At 42.8% G+C, this 20,805-nt stretch overlaps 1 protein-coding gene across 2 annotated transcripts; it reads left to right on the forward strand.

The window, feature by feature from the left end:
• The first annotated feature begins 955 nt into the window (after positions 1-955).
• LOC111080660 lies at positions 956-20,187 on the forward strand. 2 transcript variants are annotated; one of them, XM_022376402.2, is made up of 4 exons: positions 956-1,025; positions 17,638-18,395; positions 18,842-19,642; positions 19,710-20,187. In XM_022376402.2, exons 2-4 carry the CDS (start codon positions 17,868-17,870, stop codon positions 19,914-19,916), a joined length of 1,536 nt encoding a protein of 511 aa, XP_022232094.2. In that variant the 5' UTR covers positions 956-1,025; positions 17,638-17,867; the 3' UTR covers positions 19,917-20,187. The 2 variants fall into 2 exon arrangements, with proteins under 2 accessions (XP_022232094.2, XP_022232095.2); XM_022376403.2 differs by lacking the exons at positions 956-1,025; positions 17,638-18,395 and adding an exon at positions 18,691-18,807 and having other exon boundaries at positions 19,710-20,182.
• Positions 20,188-20,805: the final 618 nt, after the last annotated feature.

Raw genomic sequence — 20,805 nt, forward strand, 5'->3', positions numbered from 1 at the left:
AGCAACAAAGTTCTGGGCAGTGCCCGAAGGCAGCGACAGATTTGTGATTTATTGCAGTAGGAGTCCGGAGTCTGGAGTCCGGAGTCCTTTTTGTTCGCTAGCAGGCGAGCGCTGATGCGCTCCTGCAATTTCGGTAAAAACGTAAACTCTGTGTGTGTATTCGCCGTGCTGCCAGCTTCCAGCTTCCAGCCATGAAGCATAACTAATTTATGGCCAAAGCAACGGAGTCGTGACGGGGCAACATTGGTCACACAATTGTGGTCACACCTTTTTGGTGGAGAGACTGATAAGCCGCAGAGTCGGACGTGCAGGAGCTTAAAGAGGAGTTTGTGCCAGGATCTCTGCCGGAACTGTCTGCTGCATCTGCCTCTGGATCAGTCTAGAATACGTGACTGCTAGGGTGTCTGTCTAGGTGCTGTCTGCCCAGCAGTTCATCTTGGAGTCGCTAGAAATCTGTCAAAGATCTGTGGAGCTCGGTACAGTATCTATTGGAATACCAAAATACCAAAACCATTTTCCTTCTCTAAAGGGAGCGAAAATAATGCAGCTTTAATTACAGTTGAAGGGCTTTGTCAGCTAAATGAAGCGTAGGAGAGAGGGCGGGCGCATGTCGCACACATTCCACTGTTTAGTATTTGCAAAACTATTTCAATGCCAGCCACGCCAGTTATCCGGCTGCTACTCCATCCCTTCTTCACTCTACACAGCTCCTCCCTTGCCCAGCACTCGCGGCGACCCCCAACAGTAGAGAATTTTCTGGGATGCGCTCGATTTCCGCACATTTTCCGCACATACATTTTCATTATACTCGTCGCACACTTTTGACAATGCGGCTGACAATGCGGCCCACGGGCTGCAATCCCCGTTCCCGACCCCCTTTTTGGAGGCAACCATTTTGACAAAATTTAATTTGTTTTTTATTAAATTTATGTAAATTCTGTTACTCTTCTTGCAGGACTGACTCTCGCCTCCCCCCGTCTGAAGCCACACTGAAGGACTGGAAGTGAAAAGTCGAAATTGAAATTGTAAGTAGCCACGAAAGCAGGCCACACATTTTCCCCACACTCTTTTTACTGATTAAACCACTGAAAAATACTGTAAATTGTGCTGTCAGTAGCATCAGGCGCCAAAAGGGAGGGCCAAGTGCAGGGGCACAGGTCAAAGTTCAGCCATGTTGAACGATTTTTGCACTTGCTAGCTAACGGGGCGTATGATTGATATGCGAAATGTTTGCTGCTGCTGCTGCCGCTGTGGCTGCGGTCTTACCACAAATTTAATGCGCGGCCAGCAAGGTGTTAAATTGCCCGGAACCACGCCCACAGCAAGCAGCACCGACATGACACGCCTCTTTTTTTTTGGGAGGTGGAATTTATAGTATTTACCAGAATTTTGTGCAGCAGCAGCAGAGGGACGAAGGAGCCTTCGTGTGCATTGTCTTGAGAATTTAATTAATTTACATGTGTAGATGCAAGCATTGTTGTGTTATGTGGCACGTATCTTCAGGTGGCAATCAAAGCTAAAGCTTGAGGACATATTTGAATGAGGACCTTTAATCCTTTTGGCATTGTCTAGAAAATTAATTGATGTACGAGTCGAGTACGTGCTGCTTTTTGATGGGAATACGAGTATGCTGCAAGTAGCTGCAGGAGGGATTGCAAGTAGCTGCAGGACACAAATGACAAAGCAAACAATGAAAGGAAATCTCTGGAAAATCACAATGCATTTTAGTGCACAGAAAGGGGGAGTGGAAATGGCAGAGAAAATTACCATAGAAGAGTGAGAGAGGTAATGAAGTATTGGTATAAGAAAATGAGTAGAGTGATTGCGTTTGGAATTAGACGAAATAATCCATTGGGGGGCAAAATGGGAGATAGATTTTTAGCTCAAAATTGTTGACATGGAAAATGATTGGAAAATGAACAATGCCTACAAATTGATGGCCAAACGGAAGAGGCAAACCCAAACGCCCATTGTCAACGCTGCTGCTGCTGCTGTTGCTACCATGCAAATTTGATAAGAAGCTTACCTTTATCTCAATCTAAGGCTATCGAATGGCAATGCTATTCACACAGCAACAGCAATAATATCTGCATTGTTCTTCAGGAGCGGACAAGGACATTGCAGCTGCATTGTTCCCTTTTCCATTTGAGAGAGAAGGAAGGTATTCTCCATTGAGAGGGAAGGTCATTGGCCTAAGAGATATATTGAAACTGTGGGCATGGCAGCTATTGAAATTGAAGGATGTGGCAGGATGAACAATGATGCTCCTCCAATGGATGGAAAATGCATTCATAATTCCTCACTTCAATTTATGGCCCTTTGAGAGCTTCTACTGCACTCTTAAAATTTAAATTTAAATTAAATTTAAATACATTCCCATACAAGAAGAGACGCTACACCTGCGCAAAAAAAAATCCATCTGCTATAACCGATTGACATTTGAATATGCTCGTATTCGACATTCGAATATTCTCTGCCGCGCGCATCATTGATTCAATGAAATTTCATTAACGAATCCTCTGCAGCCTCCTCCTGTTGGCTCACTGGCATTGAAATTCTCTAATTAACAGCAGCCCAGCAACAAGGTTTTCCATTTCACAATTCCGCCTCACAGAAAATGCAATTTTCACAGGCAAAATCTACGCCTGGATATCGCTCATACGTCATGTAGTACGAATTCGAAATGCGAAGTGGAAATGCGTCAAATGCGGGGATAATTCACTTACGTGGAACGTCTGAGTGGGGTGGAAAAATGATTCTGGCTGTTGGTGTGGGGACATGGCATGGAAACATGGCCACATGCCGCTTGGTCTTTTAACCTTGCCACGTGGCAAAATGGCATTTAACGTGGTTAGCAGGAACACAGAGGGGCAGAAAGGGGAGAAAGTGTATGGAGCGAATGACTGGAAAAGTGAGAGGAAATAGAGAGTGAAGAAGTGGGGGGAAAAACGTTTCAAATTATGTGTGTGTGAGTGTGTGTTTGTCGGAGGAGGAGTAGTGGGAAATTTTAACATTTTATTTCAATGCAATATTCTCCGAATGAAATGAAATGTCTCCGGCATGTGGCGAAAATTGAATTTTCATTCACAGGAAAAGGAAATTCCACTTCAATCGCGAAAGCTAAAAAGGAAATTCCATTTCAATCCCAAAAGCTAAAGGATGTGCTGCACAACAGCTGCAGCTGCTGTTGCAACTGCACGGAGTCTTACTCGAAGTTTTTCCCTTTCCATTCTCTACATTTCTGCTTCCCTCTGCTTTAATTGTAAAAGTTTTAAAAAATTCATTGGACATTTCTTTCCGTTATGTGGAGGGCGCCAAACAGCTGTACAAGATGAAGTCCCTTGAGTGGGCGCCCCATGCCATCCGCTTCCTGCATAAAGTGGGATATAAATTTTTAAGACGTGTCTAGAAAGATGGAAGCTGGCCAGCGGAAATGGGTAAAAGTACCTAGTTGTTTTTTTAGTCGGTATTTTGGCTTTTCGGCGAGGGTTGCATGAGCTGAGGGGCACGGCTTATGCAGATTGCCAAAAGGAATATCCTTCAAATGAATTCATTTAACGGTTGGGCCCCGGTTCGAACCCGGGCGGAAGGAAATCTGAAATCGTTTTCTATAAAAAAAAAACTATTTATGGCAGAAATTTATTAAATATAATTTTTAGAGTTTCCATATTAGAGAATAAAATGTAAATTGAATAACTTTAATAGTAGGCTCAACAATTCAAATTATTTTTTCTTAGGATTATTATACAATATTTGAACGAAATTGCATTGCTTTGGTTTCTTGGGATTATTTTCAACGAATTAAAGGAAATCTCGTAAAAGAGTTTCCGTAGTGTAGTATAAGAAAAATTTAATTTTTTAGCAGACAAATTCCATTGGGTTTTTATTTTCCTTTGGTAGAGGAGATATCTGCCTTATGTGGACCACCGAAAGACACTACTAAGCCCATAAACCACACAGAGAAAGAGATCTCTAAGCAGGCAGCCTTTCCTGAGTGAAAAATCTCTCTTTGATGGACACCTTTTCTGGCTAGAAATGGTTGGCTTCAAGTGTTGCACTCGAACAGTGCATAACGGCGCATATCATTCATAACTCTATCTGTTTCCCCTCTGATTGATTCACTCTGCAACGATTACGAGCACTGCCATACGGTAACTGGCATTCGATTGCCCAACCAAAATTCAGCCTCGAACTTGTTGAATCTGCTCACGCGGTATGGCCGCCTGCCACTGCCTCGGCCTCTGCGACTGTGTGTTACATGAGCAGCTACATAGCCATAGCCATGGCAGTCACATTGGCACAGCCGCAGCTGAAGGTAAAACGTGCGAAGGACACACAAAGACACACAGAGAGAGAGTGTGTGTGTGTGTGTTTGTGTGGCAAGAAAACGTTGCATGGAAATCCATGACAAAATGTAACAGATTGGCCGCCACACACAGCAGAAGGCAACCCCAAACCCCCTGCGGAAAGGCAGAAGGAAAAGGTACAAGGCTAAGCCCCCGGGCAGAGGCTCATAGAAAGCGAAAGAGATGGCGAGACATGGGAGGATAAAGAGTGGGATAAAGTAGGAGAAATTGTGTGTGTGTGTGTGTGTGTGTGTGGGAGAGAGAGAGAGAGTGGACGGTTGCATATTTAATCCTGTTGATTTTTATTTGTTTCCGTGTTGGTTCCGCTGCTTTTGCTGCTACTGCTGCTGCTTCTACTTTTTATGGCTTTTTATCTGCCTGATGATTGTGCATGCTCTTTGTTGGCCCACTGCCACGCCACGCCACGCCCACACAAAGCCCACGGCCGCCCTCACACTGACCTTTCCATGAAGGTCGGGGCATCCTACCTGATGCTGCCACACATGCATTTTATTTTCTATTCAAAGCCTGTTTGCTGCCTCTTAATTTTCCATTTTCCATTTTCTGTATTCACATCTCGATGACAGTTTCAAAGATGCACGTGGCCCGAGTTTACGATCAGTTTAGTTTAGTTCTTTAAGGGCTAAACGGAGGAGATGGAGATGCTTTTGCATATCCCTGTTAAAAATAGAACTGAAGGTTGCAACACAAATAGAGTGGGAAATGGAATTCAAGAAGAGATTGGAAATTTATTACATGAGTGAGATTGCTATATGTACATAGTAGGAAGGCCTTGATAATGATATGCCCTTCTAAAATACAGGAAAACACATACATAGATATGTATGTATTTATGTGCTCTAGGGCTTTGTCGATTCACGTGGAATTTCGACACGAAAAGTTCTGAATCGAAGCTTTAGTTGAGGTTTTTAGTTGAAGCCAATTGAATTCAATAGAAGAGAATGTTATATTCCAGTGGAAGGATAAATGTGTACATTACTTTTATATTGGTTGGATCTTAATCGCTTGTTGCCACAGGCTACACCACGAGCGGCGCAGTGAAGCTGCATGTGGCTCAGTTGTTCCGTTAATTCGTCTCTCCCTCTCTGATATTTTTTTTGCATGTCTTATCTCTCTGCAGCAACAACAACACCCATGCACCCACAAAACTCTGCTCAGATGACACTCGCTCTCTCGTTTTCACTCGCTCTGAGGCTCTCTTGCTAATGCAAAAGATTTCCGAATGCAGATATAACCAGATATAATGGGACTTTGCTTTGCCTGCATTAATTATTTGTTGTTGTTTTTGTATCTTTATTTAATTTAATGTTCTTACTGCTATGCTTTGAATGGCAGACAAGGCAACATTAATACCCTGCTATTTTTGTAGATGAGATTCTCCAAGGCAATCAGGAAAACATTTGTTTTCCCGATTCGTTTTGGCAATCAATTCTCAAAGCAAACTCGCAATGCTGAAAATAGCTGACAAGTTAAACCAAAATTTATACGCTGCCTGACTCATGCATTAACCAATGCATGCAATAAATGAGATCAGCAGTGGAGATTCCATCCCAGCCGATACGCTCTAGTGTTTTTTCAAGGTTAGCCAAAACAGCATAAATAAATACGAGCAGCGTAACTCGGTTTTTTCAATTTCCATTCCATTTCAATGCGGGGTTGCGGGGTTCTATAAATAAATCAAACCCCCAAACTGTAATTCAAATCAGAGCTCATTAAATGCCAAAAAATTCACCTAAACAGCAGCGGAAGTTGGGCGGACGAGGCGGGACGGGACGGGACGGGAAAACAAACAGCTGAGAGGTGACCGAAAAACCACATCAAAATACTCGTAAATCGTTCAAATAAAATTGTTTGTTGTAAACGTTGCGCTCTCTGCGGGTCCCAAAAGCACGTCCCCAATTAGAGCGCGTGCCTGCCTGCGTTCCGTTCCGTTCCGCATTGATCGGGGCAATCAATCCATCAATCTGCGAGTATCTTTACGGGATTTGATTGATTAAGTTTGCCACCCGGTGAGCGGTGTGAAAGCTGTGGCTGTAAGATGGTTGGATTAAGCGTTGAAAAGGGGGTAATGTTGTGGGTGAGGGGAGGGGGGGTCTTGTAAGTAGTTCAAAGTAATAGCTGTTTAGGATTTAATGAGGCTTGTCTTTGACTTTCATGGGTATTGGAATTTCGGAGTGATTTTAGGTGCATTTCTGGGCAGGTTTTTGAAGGAAAAAATATATGATGGATGTTTAGTAAATAAAAGTTTAATTCTGGTAATGTTAATGGGTGAATGGTATAATTTATCGTAGCTCTACATCTAAAAATAATTTAAAACTTACTTTAAATTACAGAAATTTAATAATATTACTCAAAAACCCTAGCCACCAAGTGGCTTATCCTTCGAACTACTTGAATATTCAGAGTCCCAGTCACCCACTACATGCTAATAAACTTGAAAATGTGTGGCTTTAATACCAAATGGCTTTCACTGCTGCTCACACCCACTGCCTGGAGTGGTCGCTTAAAGGCCTTAGGTAGTTGAGTAAAATATTGGCATTAACTCTGGACTTTTGGCTTAAACCAGCCGCAGAGCCGAGGCTCCATCAGCCCCATTGCCTCTATAGCGTTCTCGTCCTTGTGATGGCTTATTAAGTTGCGATGCCAAAACCACAGAGACAGGAGATTGGAAATGGCGTTGGATATAATCGTACTCGTACTCGCACTCGCAGGGATATGGCAGTGAGAGGATGTGCTGCTTAATGGCTATCCCACATGGACAGTGGCCATCATCAACATCATCATTGTCTTTGGGTGCAACAGGCAATTGAGAAACCGACAAGCTACTGGTCTCGTCTCATCATCGCACTGCTAATCAAAATGCCATTGCCATACGCTTCGGCTTCGGCTTGGGCACCGAACAGCGAAAAGCGAAAAAAAATTAGCTTGAAAATTGTTATAGCATTTTGTGGTTCCACACTCCACAGACTCCACAGACACCACAGACACCAAACCACATCATCTGTATACTCTCCACAAACCGTGGCATTAAATCGGCTTAGAAACACTCGAAAGAATTCCCTTTCATGTGCTTTTTGCTTTCATCACTTGCTTTTGGCACTTGTTTTCTCTCGCCTCTCTGCCAATTCTAAAGTTACTTGACCGCAACAAAAGCGCACAAATTGTGCCGAAGGACAGACAGACAGACAGACAGAGAGGCCGACTTGTTTTCACCAACTCATTTATATCAAAATTTGTTCTTAATCAGGCAGGCGGCTGGCTGACTGAAAGCGTAGCCAAACTCTTTCCGGAGCTACAGAGTGACGAAGTGTTTTATTATTTTATAGCAGAAATTATGGGCAGAAGACAAGACTAAAGGCGAAAGGGATTGCTAGAGTCATTTAGGGGAACTGTCTGCGAGTGCAAGGACTATAATGTGGCAGGAAAAGTACTTAGTTTAGATGAATAGGCAATTGTGTGGCTGGTGAGGGCGGGGAGTGTGCCTAGGTTGATTTCTTTGGAGAAAGTGTAACTCGGAATGCAAAGAAATTCACACGAAACGATAGGCCATACAATCTCCTCTTACACTGCTTCTGTTTGGATCTGTGCTCGTCGCACTCTTCCTGAGATTACAAATTGAACACACACATTCTTGTTATTGCTACATAGTGTTGCCCCAGGCTGTGCTTCGATTGCTCCTTCTCCGCTGACAATCCTCCCTTTGGTTTACGCATCTCTCAGAGAATCATCTCTCGGCAGCAGATTGTTGTTGAAGTAAAAGAAACAACATGCAACAAGCAAAGCAACACAAAAAGTGTGCAAAAAAGGAAACCTTATATCTGCCACAGCGATGAGGAGGAGTACGTGCGTGGCATGAAGCACCTGCTGCTGCTGCTGTTGTTGCCTAGAATGCGGCATTACGTGACGTGAAGATTACGGCGTGGATTGGGGGGGGGGTCTCTGTTTCCCTTTAATCCTTTTAAAAATGCACTGTCCCCCACAAGTGGATATTCAGCCGCTGCCAGCCTCGTACGCCCTTTTCGATTGTGTTGTCGCTTTAGCTGATTCTCAAGAATGACACTGAGACAGCACCACGTGAATGTAGGTCAAGTGGGCGTGGCGGGTCCTGTGTGGTGTGTCCTGTGCTTTCACAAGGCTTTTATATGGCAATTAAGCCAAGTTAATGAAATCAGTCTGCTGCTGCTGCTGCTGCTGCTGCCTCCAAGAAAATTAGCAGTCAGCTCGAAGGCAGTCAGCCTGGCAGGCGGATAGACCTTTTTCCAGGCATTTTCCTGGCAATTTTCCTTTCTATAATTTATGTAACCAATGGACTGCCAAGAAGGCTAATAGGGATAATAGGCCGCCATCCATGGAGATAGATAAAGGTGGGATTACATGTGTGGAAGGTTGGAAAAACAAATGCCAAAACGATGATTACACTTGGCTGCAGAATAATACATATGTATGTATGTATTTGTGGGGATCATGCTACCCTCCATTTGTGGGGCAGAACTCAATTTGTGTGTGTTCCCTCTAATTGAGAATGAATATTTTATTGGTTTATTGGTGGAAGGGATAGGCCATAACAATACAATTATCCAAAAATGTATACAACAAAAAAATACAGAAAATATCTACGTGAGGGAACTAACAAAATAAGGGAAAATCTTACGAGCACAGACAGATATGGATGGATAGATACTAGCATTAGATAGATTGAAGGGAAGAGCAAAGGAGACCTGAGATGAGATGATTTTTATCGCATCGAAGGGCGAAATGGAAAATTTTTGTAGTCTCCTGCTGCTGCTGCCGCTGCTGCTGCCGCTGCGGCTGCACAGACATCAAAAGTCAATCAATGTAATGTCAAAGCGGCTACGTGGCAAGCTACCTACTACTCACTCGTATCTGTCGCAGCAAAGGAGTCTTCGGACTGCGCAGCGTATAAAACAAAGGAAAATGGGGCGTGGAAACTCGTAGAAAGAAAGGAAAATGAAGACAGAGAGTCCTGGCATAGTGTGGGCTTTAAGCCAACATTCGAGCCAGCACAGCTTGACTATAATATATTGCATTGGCCGAACAGCATGATGGCTGGCTACCCCACCTGTGTCCCCCGCTCCGCTATGCAGCGCTACGCCCACTCTGTACATGATATTTACGTTTCAAAATGGTTGTAACTTTCAGCTGAACTTGCAGACAAAAAACGCTGGCTCCACTTTTAGTCAGATATTCGAGATATACGAGTGGTACAGTCGTACCTCTGACATATTTGCACTTCCATTGTTCTGAACAAAAGGCACCCAAAACAAGCAATCAGTGGATGGAGTGCAGTGCGCAAATATGCCAGAAAATAGTAGAAAACGTGAGAAAAAAATTGATACAAATAAGAGCAAAAAAACCAAGAATACAAATGAAAAAAAAAATTAATTAAATGAAAAGAAAAGGAGAAAAAGAGGAAAAGGTGAAAAAAATCGAATAAAAAAAACAATGCAAAAGCCAATGAAATTAAAATGCATTTGTTGGAATTTATTTTGCCATTGTTGTTGTTGAAAAGTTAAACAAAATTTTGGTATTGTTGTTGTTGGAGTTAGTTGGTTCTCTCTGATTCTCTGTGTGGATTCTCGCTGCGGAGGCGTTGGATTTCTCTCTGGGTGTGGGAGAAGCTTTCTGCGTTAGTTTGAAGCTTTTTCCATTAACCGTTAAAGCTGCGTCACTACCTGACGTAGTTTATTAGTGTTTTTGCAGCTTTTAGTAAAGTAAGAAAAACAACAAAAAAAAACAAACGCTTGTACCAAAATTTGTTTATCCTGCCAAGCAAACTTCTGGGGAAACTCGTGGGAAAAGTTGTGTGAGCTAAAGTTAAAACAGAGCTGGGCGAGGAATTAAACCAGAGTTTGGGGGATCTCCATTTATTATTGGATTAAAGTACTGGGAGTAGATAATAAATTAAATAGATTTATGGAGGATTATATTGTAGAAGGTGTCCAAAGAGAATTCTGATTGTTTATTCTGTTTTATAGCAATACAAAATTATAGATTTTTATTGTAAACTTTGGGATTAGAGGTGTTTTATATGGATTAACGTGGCTTTAGATGTCTGAAAAATACCTAAAAATTAGAAGAAATATTCTCGAACTTCAATCTCGAATGCACTTAATTTAAACAGAATTTCCATTCATATTCAAAAATCGACTTAAAAATAAATGAATTATAAATTAAATCAATTTGCAAATATAATAAAATTATAGAGAATCATAATTTGAATGGCATAATATGCCTCAAAATCGTATCAAGCCATTCACAAATGCTGACTGTTGTTGTTGCAGTTATGGTTTATGGCTGTCAATGGAACAGATGGATTCGATTATATAATTATACTTTCATTAAGCCGATAGTTGGCTTTGGTTTGCCTTCTTGTTGATATTAAAATTTAATTAAAATGCCATCAAAAAGCGACAGAGAGAGAGAGAGAGAGAGAGAGAGAGGAAGAGAAGCAACAGCTTTTTGTAAGAGCGAACGAACGGGGAAACTGCTGCTGCTGCCGCCAATGACTGTCACAGTGTAAAGTGAGATGCGACACCCGCTGCTAAGGCGAAATTGATGGGGCAACTATTTCTACAGAGAGAGAGAGAGAGAGAGAGAGAGAGAAAGAAAGATGGAGCAGCATTAAAAGAGAGAGAAAGATGGTAAAATATTGAGACAGAATGAAAGTGTGGAAAAAACACTAAAATAAAGAAATAGAGAGACAGGAAGAGGCTACGATTACGAGGTAAGCTTACAGTCATTTAACTTTGACATCCTTGCGCTTCATTTAACGCGAACACACACATACACACAAGGGACAAAGGACATGTGTATGGGTGTTCCTAGTACTCGCGCACACACACGCAAGTCAAGTGCCGTGTGCCGTGTGCCGTGTGTGCAGTGCAGGGTAATGCAAGCTGGAAGCTATTTAATTAATGTGAAGCATTATGCCCGATTATGTGGAATAAATGAAGGGAAGAGCAGGCCAGAGGTAGTGGAGTGGCAGGAGGCAGCCGTCTGGCTTCTGGCCATGCCAAGCAGAGTAAGTGGTAAAAGCGATTACCCATGTGACCGGCTGGGGTAGCTTTAACCAGATTAAATGGAGGATCAATATAAGCAATTTATGAATATTTGAATGGGAAAGCAGAGTTCATAAAAAGGTAATCGTTTTGGTAGATGAAAAAATAAAAAACTCAAACTATTTGATGGTAAAATTCTCGCAGAAAAAGGAACTCTAATTTATCACAATTTTATGAAGAAAATTTAAATTTGTTTCCATCAGATTTTCAAAGTGAAAAATAGTTAAATTAATTGTAATAAACAAGAGGTAAAGTGCACCCAAGGGCGGATCAGTAGATGGTGTTTGGGCAAAACTTTTCAAAGAACAGCAAGTGATAATTCACTTAGTTTTCTGATTAGTTCTTTCAAAACTGCAGAAGCACCTAAAATGCAGCTGGAAGCTTGTGTTAAAACTTGAACAAACTTTTACTTGAAACTCAAACCAAGATGGAGGGTTAAAGCAGGTCCCCTTTGCAAATCAAAATCAATTTTCCGGCTACTCTCACGCATAATTTGAACAGCAAACAAACAGACTGGCAGGCAGGCTTCGGCTCAAGCGCCAGCTTTTCCGACCAAAGAGAAACAAAAACAAGACACTCAAATACTCAGAAACACAAACACTCGGATACAGATGCACAGATACTCAGACCAGAGAGAGTGAGAGTGAGAGTGAGAGGAAGCAACATGTGAACGATGAAAGATGAGGCCTTAGTAAATTATTCAGAAATGTAAGCCATGCTAAGAGGCGCGAATGAAAAAGTGAAAAACTTTCGATTGCATATAATAAAATGCGAGGAAAATTAAGGCGGCAGAGACAAACCAAACCAGACCAGACCCAGGCCCTTCTTCTGACAGATATGGCAAGGGAACTAAGGAACACAGGCCCTCCCCCGAGTTGAGGTGGAATAAAAACTAAGGAAAGAGAAGCCAGCCGCCTCCTTTAGTTGGGAAGTCAGCTGACGAAAATATGTTTTATTGATTGTGTAAATATTTAATGCACTTTCGCATTTCACTTGCTTTCTGTTCTGTTCCTCTTGAGTAAGGTAGAGCCCAGAGAGCTTTCTTTTGCCTGCGAGTGGGGTTTAAGGCCTGCGAATATTTGCGTGTGAAATGGCTTATTACGGTCACGTTTCGCCTATAAAAGCAAGAACGGGGGGGCGAGAGATACACTAATAGCGGGGAAGACACTTAGAGTGGGGGGAAACCCTTAAAGAGGGTGAGACACTAAAGGGAAGAAAGACTTTGCCTTTACACGAAAGGGACCATGAGGCCGCCTCCCTGGGGACTTGGTCACCTGGATTCAGAGCACCTGTCGCCCCGATAATAGACAGGACCTCAGGCATACTAAATTCTCTAGCAGAGAGAAAAATAAAAACACACACACACACACAGAGAAAAGCCACAAGGAGTACTCCATTCCATTCCTGGCAAATGGCTTGCAATTTATTGTTGCCTCAAAGGTGAAAAATGTGGTAGAAGGCACTTAATTTTCGTCGCTGAAGAGAGAGGAGAGAAAATATGCCAACATTTTGCATCTGCCTGCAATGCAGCCGCAGATGAAGTTTTTTTTACGCGGAAAATTACAACTGGGAATTGGCTGTGAAACATAACTAGGAATTAATAAAGTTTTTCTCTAGAGTTCTAGCGGGATAGTTATGCTGCCAGAGGAGTTCTACAGGGAATGGGAATTTTCTTCCACTTTCCAAAACATAGTTTGGTCGGAAATATCAAGACAGCTCATTAGCAGGTCAGTCGGGACAGGGAAAACCCCAAAGAGGAAAGGAAAAACCCAACGGAGGAAAGGGAAAACCCCCAACGGGGAAAGAGAAAAACCAGAGAGAAAAGCATAAACCCAGAAAGGAAAAGTGTTTAAAATTAGTATAATGATAAGGAAGGATCCACAACTTAAATGGGGTTCTAAGGGGGGTCCTCTATGGGCTGTCGTTTAACATCATTAACACAATTTCCTTTCATGTTCTCCTGTCCCTGGTGTCCCTCTCGTGGTCAAGGTGAAAGCAAACAAACAAAAAACGTGGAAAAGTCACCAGGAAATGGCCCTGGGAACGGATTCTCCATCCTGCATGTGTTTGTATAATTGCCAGTACTCCTTCCATATTGGTTGTAGGGGTTGTCCTGTGCGTGTATGTGCGTGTGTGTGTGTAGGGTGTTTATTTACCTACGCTGCCGGGTCGGTGGGGGGACTCCACTTTATTTGTGTGTTTGCCTTTCGGCTTCTGGTCTCGGGGCCCAAACTGTGTAAAAACTGTGTAAAAATCACGTTTAACACATAAATCCAATTGCGGTAACTGTTCGCACGACAGAAGAACGGGGTACATGCTCGCAAGCGAGAGAAAAATTACGAGAAAGGAGGCAGCATGAGAGAGAGGGAGAGGTAGACAAATGGGGAGCGACAGTTATGTAATTAATTAGCTGGACATCAAAACGGTTCTTACACAAAAATTGTGTGTCCAGCAAAACTAGAGATGTACGGAAAAAAGATGCCAAAAAAAGCAATACGAAAATCCACAAAAAAATCGTAAGTTTAAAGGATTTTAAGGGGTTCAATTTCATAAAGGATAGCTGGATTTTAGAGTGAGGAGGGCCCAATGTATTTGAGTAGGTGATATTCTATGTATGATTAGAAGTCGAAGAATATAAAGAAAGTAAGTGGAAGCTTATGAAAGGTTATCTAGAAATGACTTTGACTTTAAAAAATGTTAGATATTCATTGGTTTTATATATTCCAGAAAACATCTAACTAAAGAAATATAAAGAAAAATATAGCTATATAAATTTTATATAGTAAAATATAAAGAAAAATATAGGTATATCAATATCTGTAGCTTGTGCCAGCCCTAAAGCCAAGCCATGAATTTTACAAGGCACTCTCTCACATTTGTTTGACCAAAAATAGCCGCCATTTCATTCGGAATGCAAAGAGCTAAGAGCAAAGAGAAGAGGGTTGCTGTCAAGGCGTCAGGCTGGCCTGCCTGGCCATTCGTAATTCGTAGAGCTGTCACAATATGTGGATGGGATGACATTACCTGGCAATGGATGTACCCGGGCTGTGTGCTGTTGCTTTTGCTCTTGTCATAATTTCAATTAATTTTACAGCTCGAAAATAGTTTGTCACATTTCAATTACAGCATCAAGGTGGAAATTATTGAGCACCACCACACCACAGCATGGAGACCAAAGAGACCTCTCACTGTTCGACTGATTGATTGCACTTTGAGGCTCTGGCTGTGGCTGTGGCTCTGACTATGGCTTTGGGGGGTTTGCATAATCCAGTTACAGGCCAGAAGGTTCTTAATTAAGGCATTGCATTTCGAATGGACGGCCATAAATTGAACCGACCAAATGGAGCGGTGGCCTTTGGCCCTCAGGCAGGTAGACAGGCAGACAGACAGAGCTCAAATTACCAAGGCTAATGGGCACGTGAGCCGCATTTCATTTCTCAGACAACGCACAAGAGACGAGGACCAAGTTATGAGGTGAGAACGAGCAGTTTTCCCATCGTCCCATCATCATTGTGCGGTTGTTCAGCAATTGTCATAATTAAGAATGATGAATGAGTTGGCGAATTGTGTCAGACGCGGATGGGCAAATGCAATGCAACAGGCCATCTCGAGATTCCTCAGTACATATGTATGCGCAACTCTCTTTGGAGATGAGAGCGTGAGAGCAGGGTTCAGTTGTCAGTCATTCTGCAGTTGTTCTCGTATGATGTGTTCACTCTGCAGATGAGTGCGTGAGCGGGTTTAATGCAGCTGCTAACCAGCTTACCAGGCCTCAAACTCTAGGCACGAGCTGGAGCCTAGACCTAGAACAAACTCTCGTTCTACATATTCTTTGGCATCACTCAAAATGGTAGTCAAATAATACATAATTAGTGCAAGGCACTACTGATAAAAATTACAAAATATCATTGAAAAGTCTCTCAATAAAAACAAAAATATGTATTAATTATTGAGGCAATAATTCAGATATTATTATTCTAATATTCGAAATCAAAGAATACGAAAATTCGGTATTACATCTGGGAATCCAAAGGGCTTCGCTGGTTCTGCTGTACCCGCAACTTCTGCTGCATGTTATTTTCTTCCAAATTCTTAATGTTCATCCTGCAGTTTGCTTTCTGTTTTTGTATTTGATATGATTTATTGGTATCTGTAAGAGTATATGGGAATACTTACATTCTTTGGCTTGGCTCAAAGCAAATACGGACAGCAACAATACGGCAAGAAGTGTGAAGTATATTCGATGTATTGCCGATAATCTTAGTCCAAAGAAAAAATATTGTTAGTATTTTCGGAATAAAGTTAAATATTAACTATATAAAAAATAAAAATAAAATAGACAGAAACTGTAAAAAATCAGTATACACAAAATAAAATGAAAAAAAAATTTTGTATCGTTCGGTATGCATATGTATGTATGTAACTACATTGTACATATTGTATGTACATATTTACATAAGTTTTTTTTTGGTTCTGTACTTCGATTCTACGTGCTACTAGAAGGCAGAATAAAAGCAAAATATATACACATATATTTTATTTATGTCTCTCGTTCTGTCTCTTACGGCGTTTAACCTAGTATATTCTGGTGCGGTTAAGGGGGAGGTCAAATAATAAAATCCCTCTACCTGCGTTAGTCCAGACTTCTCCCCCTAGACAGGCTGCCTCCTCTAGCTGCCTCACGCTGTCATCTCTAGAGCTTCACTCTGAAGTTGCGTGTCCCAGGGCCTCCACGTCTGGCATATTTGTTAATTGTTTTCAATTGCATGTTCTGCTTTTGCAGCCTTCCTCCCAACTGCATTCCAATGGAATTCCCCCCGTTTCTTGTGGCATTCTTTTGTGGCTTTTGTGGAAACGGAAGTTCTTAAGTCAATCACTCGCTGTGAAAGACACTTCGCTGCAGCTCCTTAGCCCGAATGGAAGCACTCTCCAAAGAAGGGGAGTTCTGCCACTCTTTAAAGACGGTTAATTCCATGTTATGCTGCTCTGTCTGTCTATCTACCACGTTTTCCCGATGCATGGTCACAAATTAAAGCTGAATGAAGCTTTAAATGAAAATGTTAAAAATGTTGTTCATTCTTTGGCATTCGTTGCTCTTCCTTCTGCGACTTTGTCTTCCTTTTGGCGTTGCTCTTTTTCCCCGCCTCGTTGTCTTTTCTTTCTTGTCTGTTTGTTGTTGTTGTGGCTGTCTGTTTGCCATTTTCTTGGCCCTCGAATGTTCTTCTTGGCCAAGCGACAAAACAGATTAAATAGATAATTTCAATTTGTTCTGTGGATTAAAAGCGCAGCAGTGCAGTGGAATTATTTCTCCGAAATTCATTACAAAACTTCCCTTGAGCGCCCCCTTGCCCGAAAGAAAAGCAAAGTCGTCGAGTCGTTAAATTTCAGGATACTTTGCTGAGATAGATAATTACTTAATTGTTATCTTAAGATGTGATTACCCCATGGCTTGCATTTAAATTTAATTGCATTTAGCAGGGAATAGCGCTCTGCCGACACTCCCTTTTCAAACTGCAAATTATAAAACTTCCCAAATGGTACATTTTGCTTATCAGTCATAAATGTAATAAAACCCATTAAATTTTGGGCCCTGACGTCAGCCTCTTTACGCCCTGGAAAAACACTAAAACAAATTCCACTCCACACTCCACTTTGGCAATTTTCCTGATTTTTCCTGGTGTGTGTGCATGAATTAGCCCCGCAGGAAAATGTAATCAGAACCCGAAATTGCATATAAATGAATAATTATAATTGTTTAAAGGAGGATAAAACACTGGAGGAATGTTGGAAATGAATAATTTCTCGCTGACTCTGTTCTGTTGTGTTTTAATGTGAATTTAATGAATGTACATTTTTGCATAATGCCATTTTCCCATTCGCTTTTGGCTGTTGCATTCGCTGGGCTGTTGGTGGGCAGGGCCAGGGCATACGAGGCGTATGCTTTATGCGGAATTCATTTGATCAATTTTTGTACGGAAATTCAGCGGAATAAACACCTGAAAAGCCCCCCAAAATAGTTGGAAAGTTAACTTTTAGGTAGCCAAAAAAATGTAACAAAATTCGAGTGGATCAGCAGCACAAGTTGCATGGCCCCCCCTCTGAGCGATGTGTGTGTGTGTGGCTATTAATAAAACATGTGCCACTCTTATGTATGTATTTTTTTTTTTCTGTGTTGTGTTCCTTTCAAGCAGAAGCAGCTCTCCACACAAATCACGTAGTCAAGAACGGGCCAGTGCGCACATCCATCCCATCCACCATCAACCAGCCCAGCCCAGCCATCGAGGGAGAAGCAGCTGGCAGGACATCCATCCCCTTGGAGGAGCAGCAGCCAACGAAGCTTGCTGCATGCTGGCCAAGCACCAGATAGCACCACACATCCAATAGCTGTAGAGCTCTCCTCCCCAATCTCCCTCGCAGCCAAATGTATGCCGGGCGAGCGACACAATTTGCCAAAACCATCAGCAGCATGGCATGCAGCATACAGAAGCAGCCACAAGCCGCAGCACAGCCCGCAGCCACAGGCACAGGCACAGACACAGCCATGACGACGACGACGACAGAAACCTTATCCTCATCCGCATCCACACCGAATGGTGCAGCAGCAGCAGCAGTGGCTGTGGCAGCGGCAGCAACAGCAGTGGTTCCTGGTGTCCGACGTGCAGGCGGCGGCTCCAGTGGAGCGGGCACTGTGCCCTCCACGCCGAAATCAATCAAGACATCGGCCCAGCCGAGGGGTTCGCTGCCAACGGATGTAAATCAGCCCCCGTTGGAATTTCAATGGCCACCGCCGGTGCCTGTTTCGACACACACCAGCAATTTGCGCCTGAACATGATGAACCAGGATCCCAAGGACCTGCACACAGCACGGGCCATGATCGAGGAGCTGCGCTCCAAGGTGCGATTTCAAACGGAGCACATTATGAAGTGGCGCAAGGCGTATGCCATGCAGGTGAGTTCTGAAAAACCAAAAGGAGATTCTTTTTTTAATGGTAGAAAGACTACGAGCAAGAATTTTAATTATTAGGAATAGTTTTTGAACTGAAAATGTATGAAAAAAAAGTATCATTCCGAAGGAGAGTATAAGGGAAATCCATTTTTATTTCCTTTTGAGAAACATAGTTTTCCTGATGCTCCTGAAGGGAATATCGTGATAGAATTATATAAAATATATAAATAACTATTTATCACGATATTCCTATCAGGAGAATCAGGAAAACTATGTGATTATAATCAGCGGAATATATTTATAATTTTTGTTAAATTTTCAGTGTTGGAAAAATACGAAAATGTAGTCAAAATTTAGCTATACAGAAATGGCTGTTTTTTAATTAAAAGAATGCTGAGAATGAGAATAAACTAAGGCTGGACTATATCATACCCTACCCCACTCCTCAGGTGCAGCAGCATTATCGCTATCAAAAGGAGAAATCCGATCAGATGAACTCGCTGACCTCCCAGCTGTTGCTGTTGGAGTCACGTCTGAAGCGAAAGCAGAAGCAGATTTCCAGCCTGCTCAACCATCGGGAGCTGACAATTGCGCGACAGCAGAAGGTCATCGATACGCTGTCCTCGCGACTGGTGGACCACGGCCTGGAGACGATCGATGCCAGCTATGCCAACGAATTGGACTCGCTGAACGACTCGGATTCGGCGGTGGTACTGGAGGACATTGATTCGGACAGCACCATGACATTGGGCACGCGACGGAGGAGCAGTGGCGGCGGTGGAGTGCTGGGCAGCGATGGCATCACCATTGTCCGTTCGATATCCGATGCAATTGAAACGAATCTGAATAAGTACGGAGCTGCACGGCGGAACAATTGCTTCCTGCGACGTCCCGACATCCTGGAAACGGTTTATTCGGTGGAAGAGGACCCCGAACCCACGCCCGATGTGGCAGAAAAGCGTGATAAATTCAAGAATCGTTCGGATAAGGCCTTGAGCTCCAGCTCCACCGAGGGACAAATCGATGGCGTCAGCCCCACGGCGGCTGGCAGCGCGGATAAAGCCAAAGAGTCGTCGTCGTCGATGTGTGTGGATGGCATAGGCACTGCGATTCCGCGGCGACAGTTGGGTGCCCTGAAGCGATCCCCCAGCCATGATGCACCGTGCACCACGGTGAGTGTCAAAGTGCCGCAGTTGCAGCCAATGCCACAGCCGCCACAGCAGCAGGAGCCGCTCAATGGAAAGAATCAGGTAAGGAGAGAGTGAGATAGAGAGAGTCCTTCCGGAACTGTCACTAATTAGAATCCTCCTTCTTTAGGTGCTCTGCTACAATCGTGTGATGTTGAACCATCGATCGGTGACCAAGCCCAAGGACGTCAAGTACAAACGCATCAACAAGGCGAAGTCCAAGAGTCTCGAAGAGCTGCGTGGGCGTCTCAAGAATCTGGTGGAGCGACCGCCCGGTCTGGAGGGTGGCTACCCCGCCGCGGGCATGATGCCACAGACGGCACAGTCGTATGCGTGACATTTGCCACAGCAGCCAGAAGATGGCCCCAAGAAGCCCAGGCAGGAGCAGATGGAAACCGCAGAAGAATGTACTGGTTCCTCCTCCACTCAACTGGCGTCAGAGCCTGAGGCAGATGGTGGCAGGCATAGCTGTCCGAAGCGTTCAATGACCCTGCCACGGATACTAGTGCCACAGGCAGCCAGCAGCAGTAGCGGCAGCGGGGGCAGCTCCAATGGTGGGCGTGGCAGTGGTGGGCGTGGCAGTGGTGGGCGTGGCAGTTTCTAGCAATTAAAGAAATTTTTCATACGCAATTGTGATAAAAAGTGAAACAGTTTTTCCTTCTACTATCTCTTGTTATCCTGATCCTCTTTTAGGGAGGATATCTTTTAAGGCTCTCTTTAGAGGGTATATCTTTTGAATGTATCTTTTAGTGGATGTATACCAGTATAAGAAGGTAAGGTAACTTTTTAATGTATCTTTCAGTGGGTGCAACCCTCTTTGAAGGGAACAGCCACTAAAGGTATCTTTCCACCTCTTTGAGGATTGTATCTCTCGCCAGATATATTCCCCATTTAAATATATCCCCTTGAAGATATACTCCTCATCTTTCACTTGGTTTTAAACACATGATTCTCTGTTGTAACATTTGTTTCCTTCGGATACTTACGGCTATCCTTTGCTCAGTTCTTCACAAAAACTCTGCATTTAATTTAGTTTTAGTTTTTAATTTGTAACATAAAAAACGGAACTGCATTTTTGACTTGACATTTATTATGTATAATTTTCACACACACACAGACACATACAAATAAATCATCAAACATTTAAACATACAACAAACAATATTCTGTCTATTTTCTGTGTATTATTTTGTGCCGGCAAACAAGAAGCGTATGAAAAATTTCAA

This window comes from Drosophila obscura, unplaced genomic scaffold (genome assembly GCF_018151105.1).
Source record: "Drosophila obscura isolate BZ-5 IFL unplaced genomic scaffold, ASM1815110v1 contig_179, whole genome shotgun sequence".
Classification (NCBI taxonomy): Eukaryota; Metazoa; Arthropoda; class Insecta; order Diptera; family Drosophilidae; genus Drosophila; species Drosophila obscura.

Bases quoted from the DNA above. Each gene is read 5' to 3' on its own strand.
- LOC111080660 (XM_022376402.2), top strand. From the start codon at position 17,868: ATGTATGCCGGGCGAGCGACACAATTTGCCAAAACCATCAGCAGCATG. The intron at 18,396-18,841 runs GTGAGTTCTGAA...CCCACTCCTCAG, and splicing joins GCAAGGCGTATGCCATGCAG to GTGCAGCAGCATTATCGCTA. The intron at 19,643-19,709 runs GTAAGGAGAGAG...CTCCTTCTTTAG, and splicing joins CGCTCAATGGAAAGAATCAG to GTGCTCTGCTACAATCGTGT.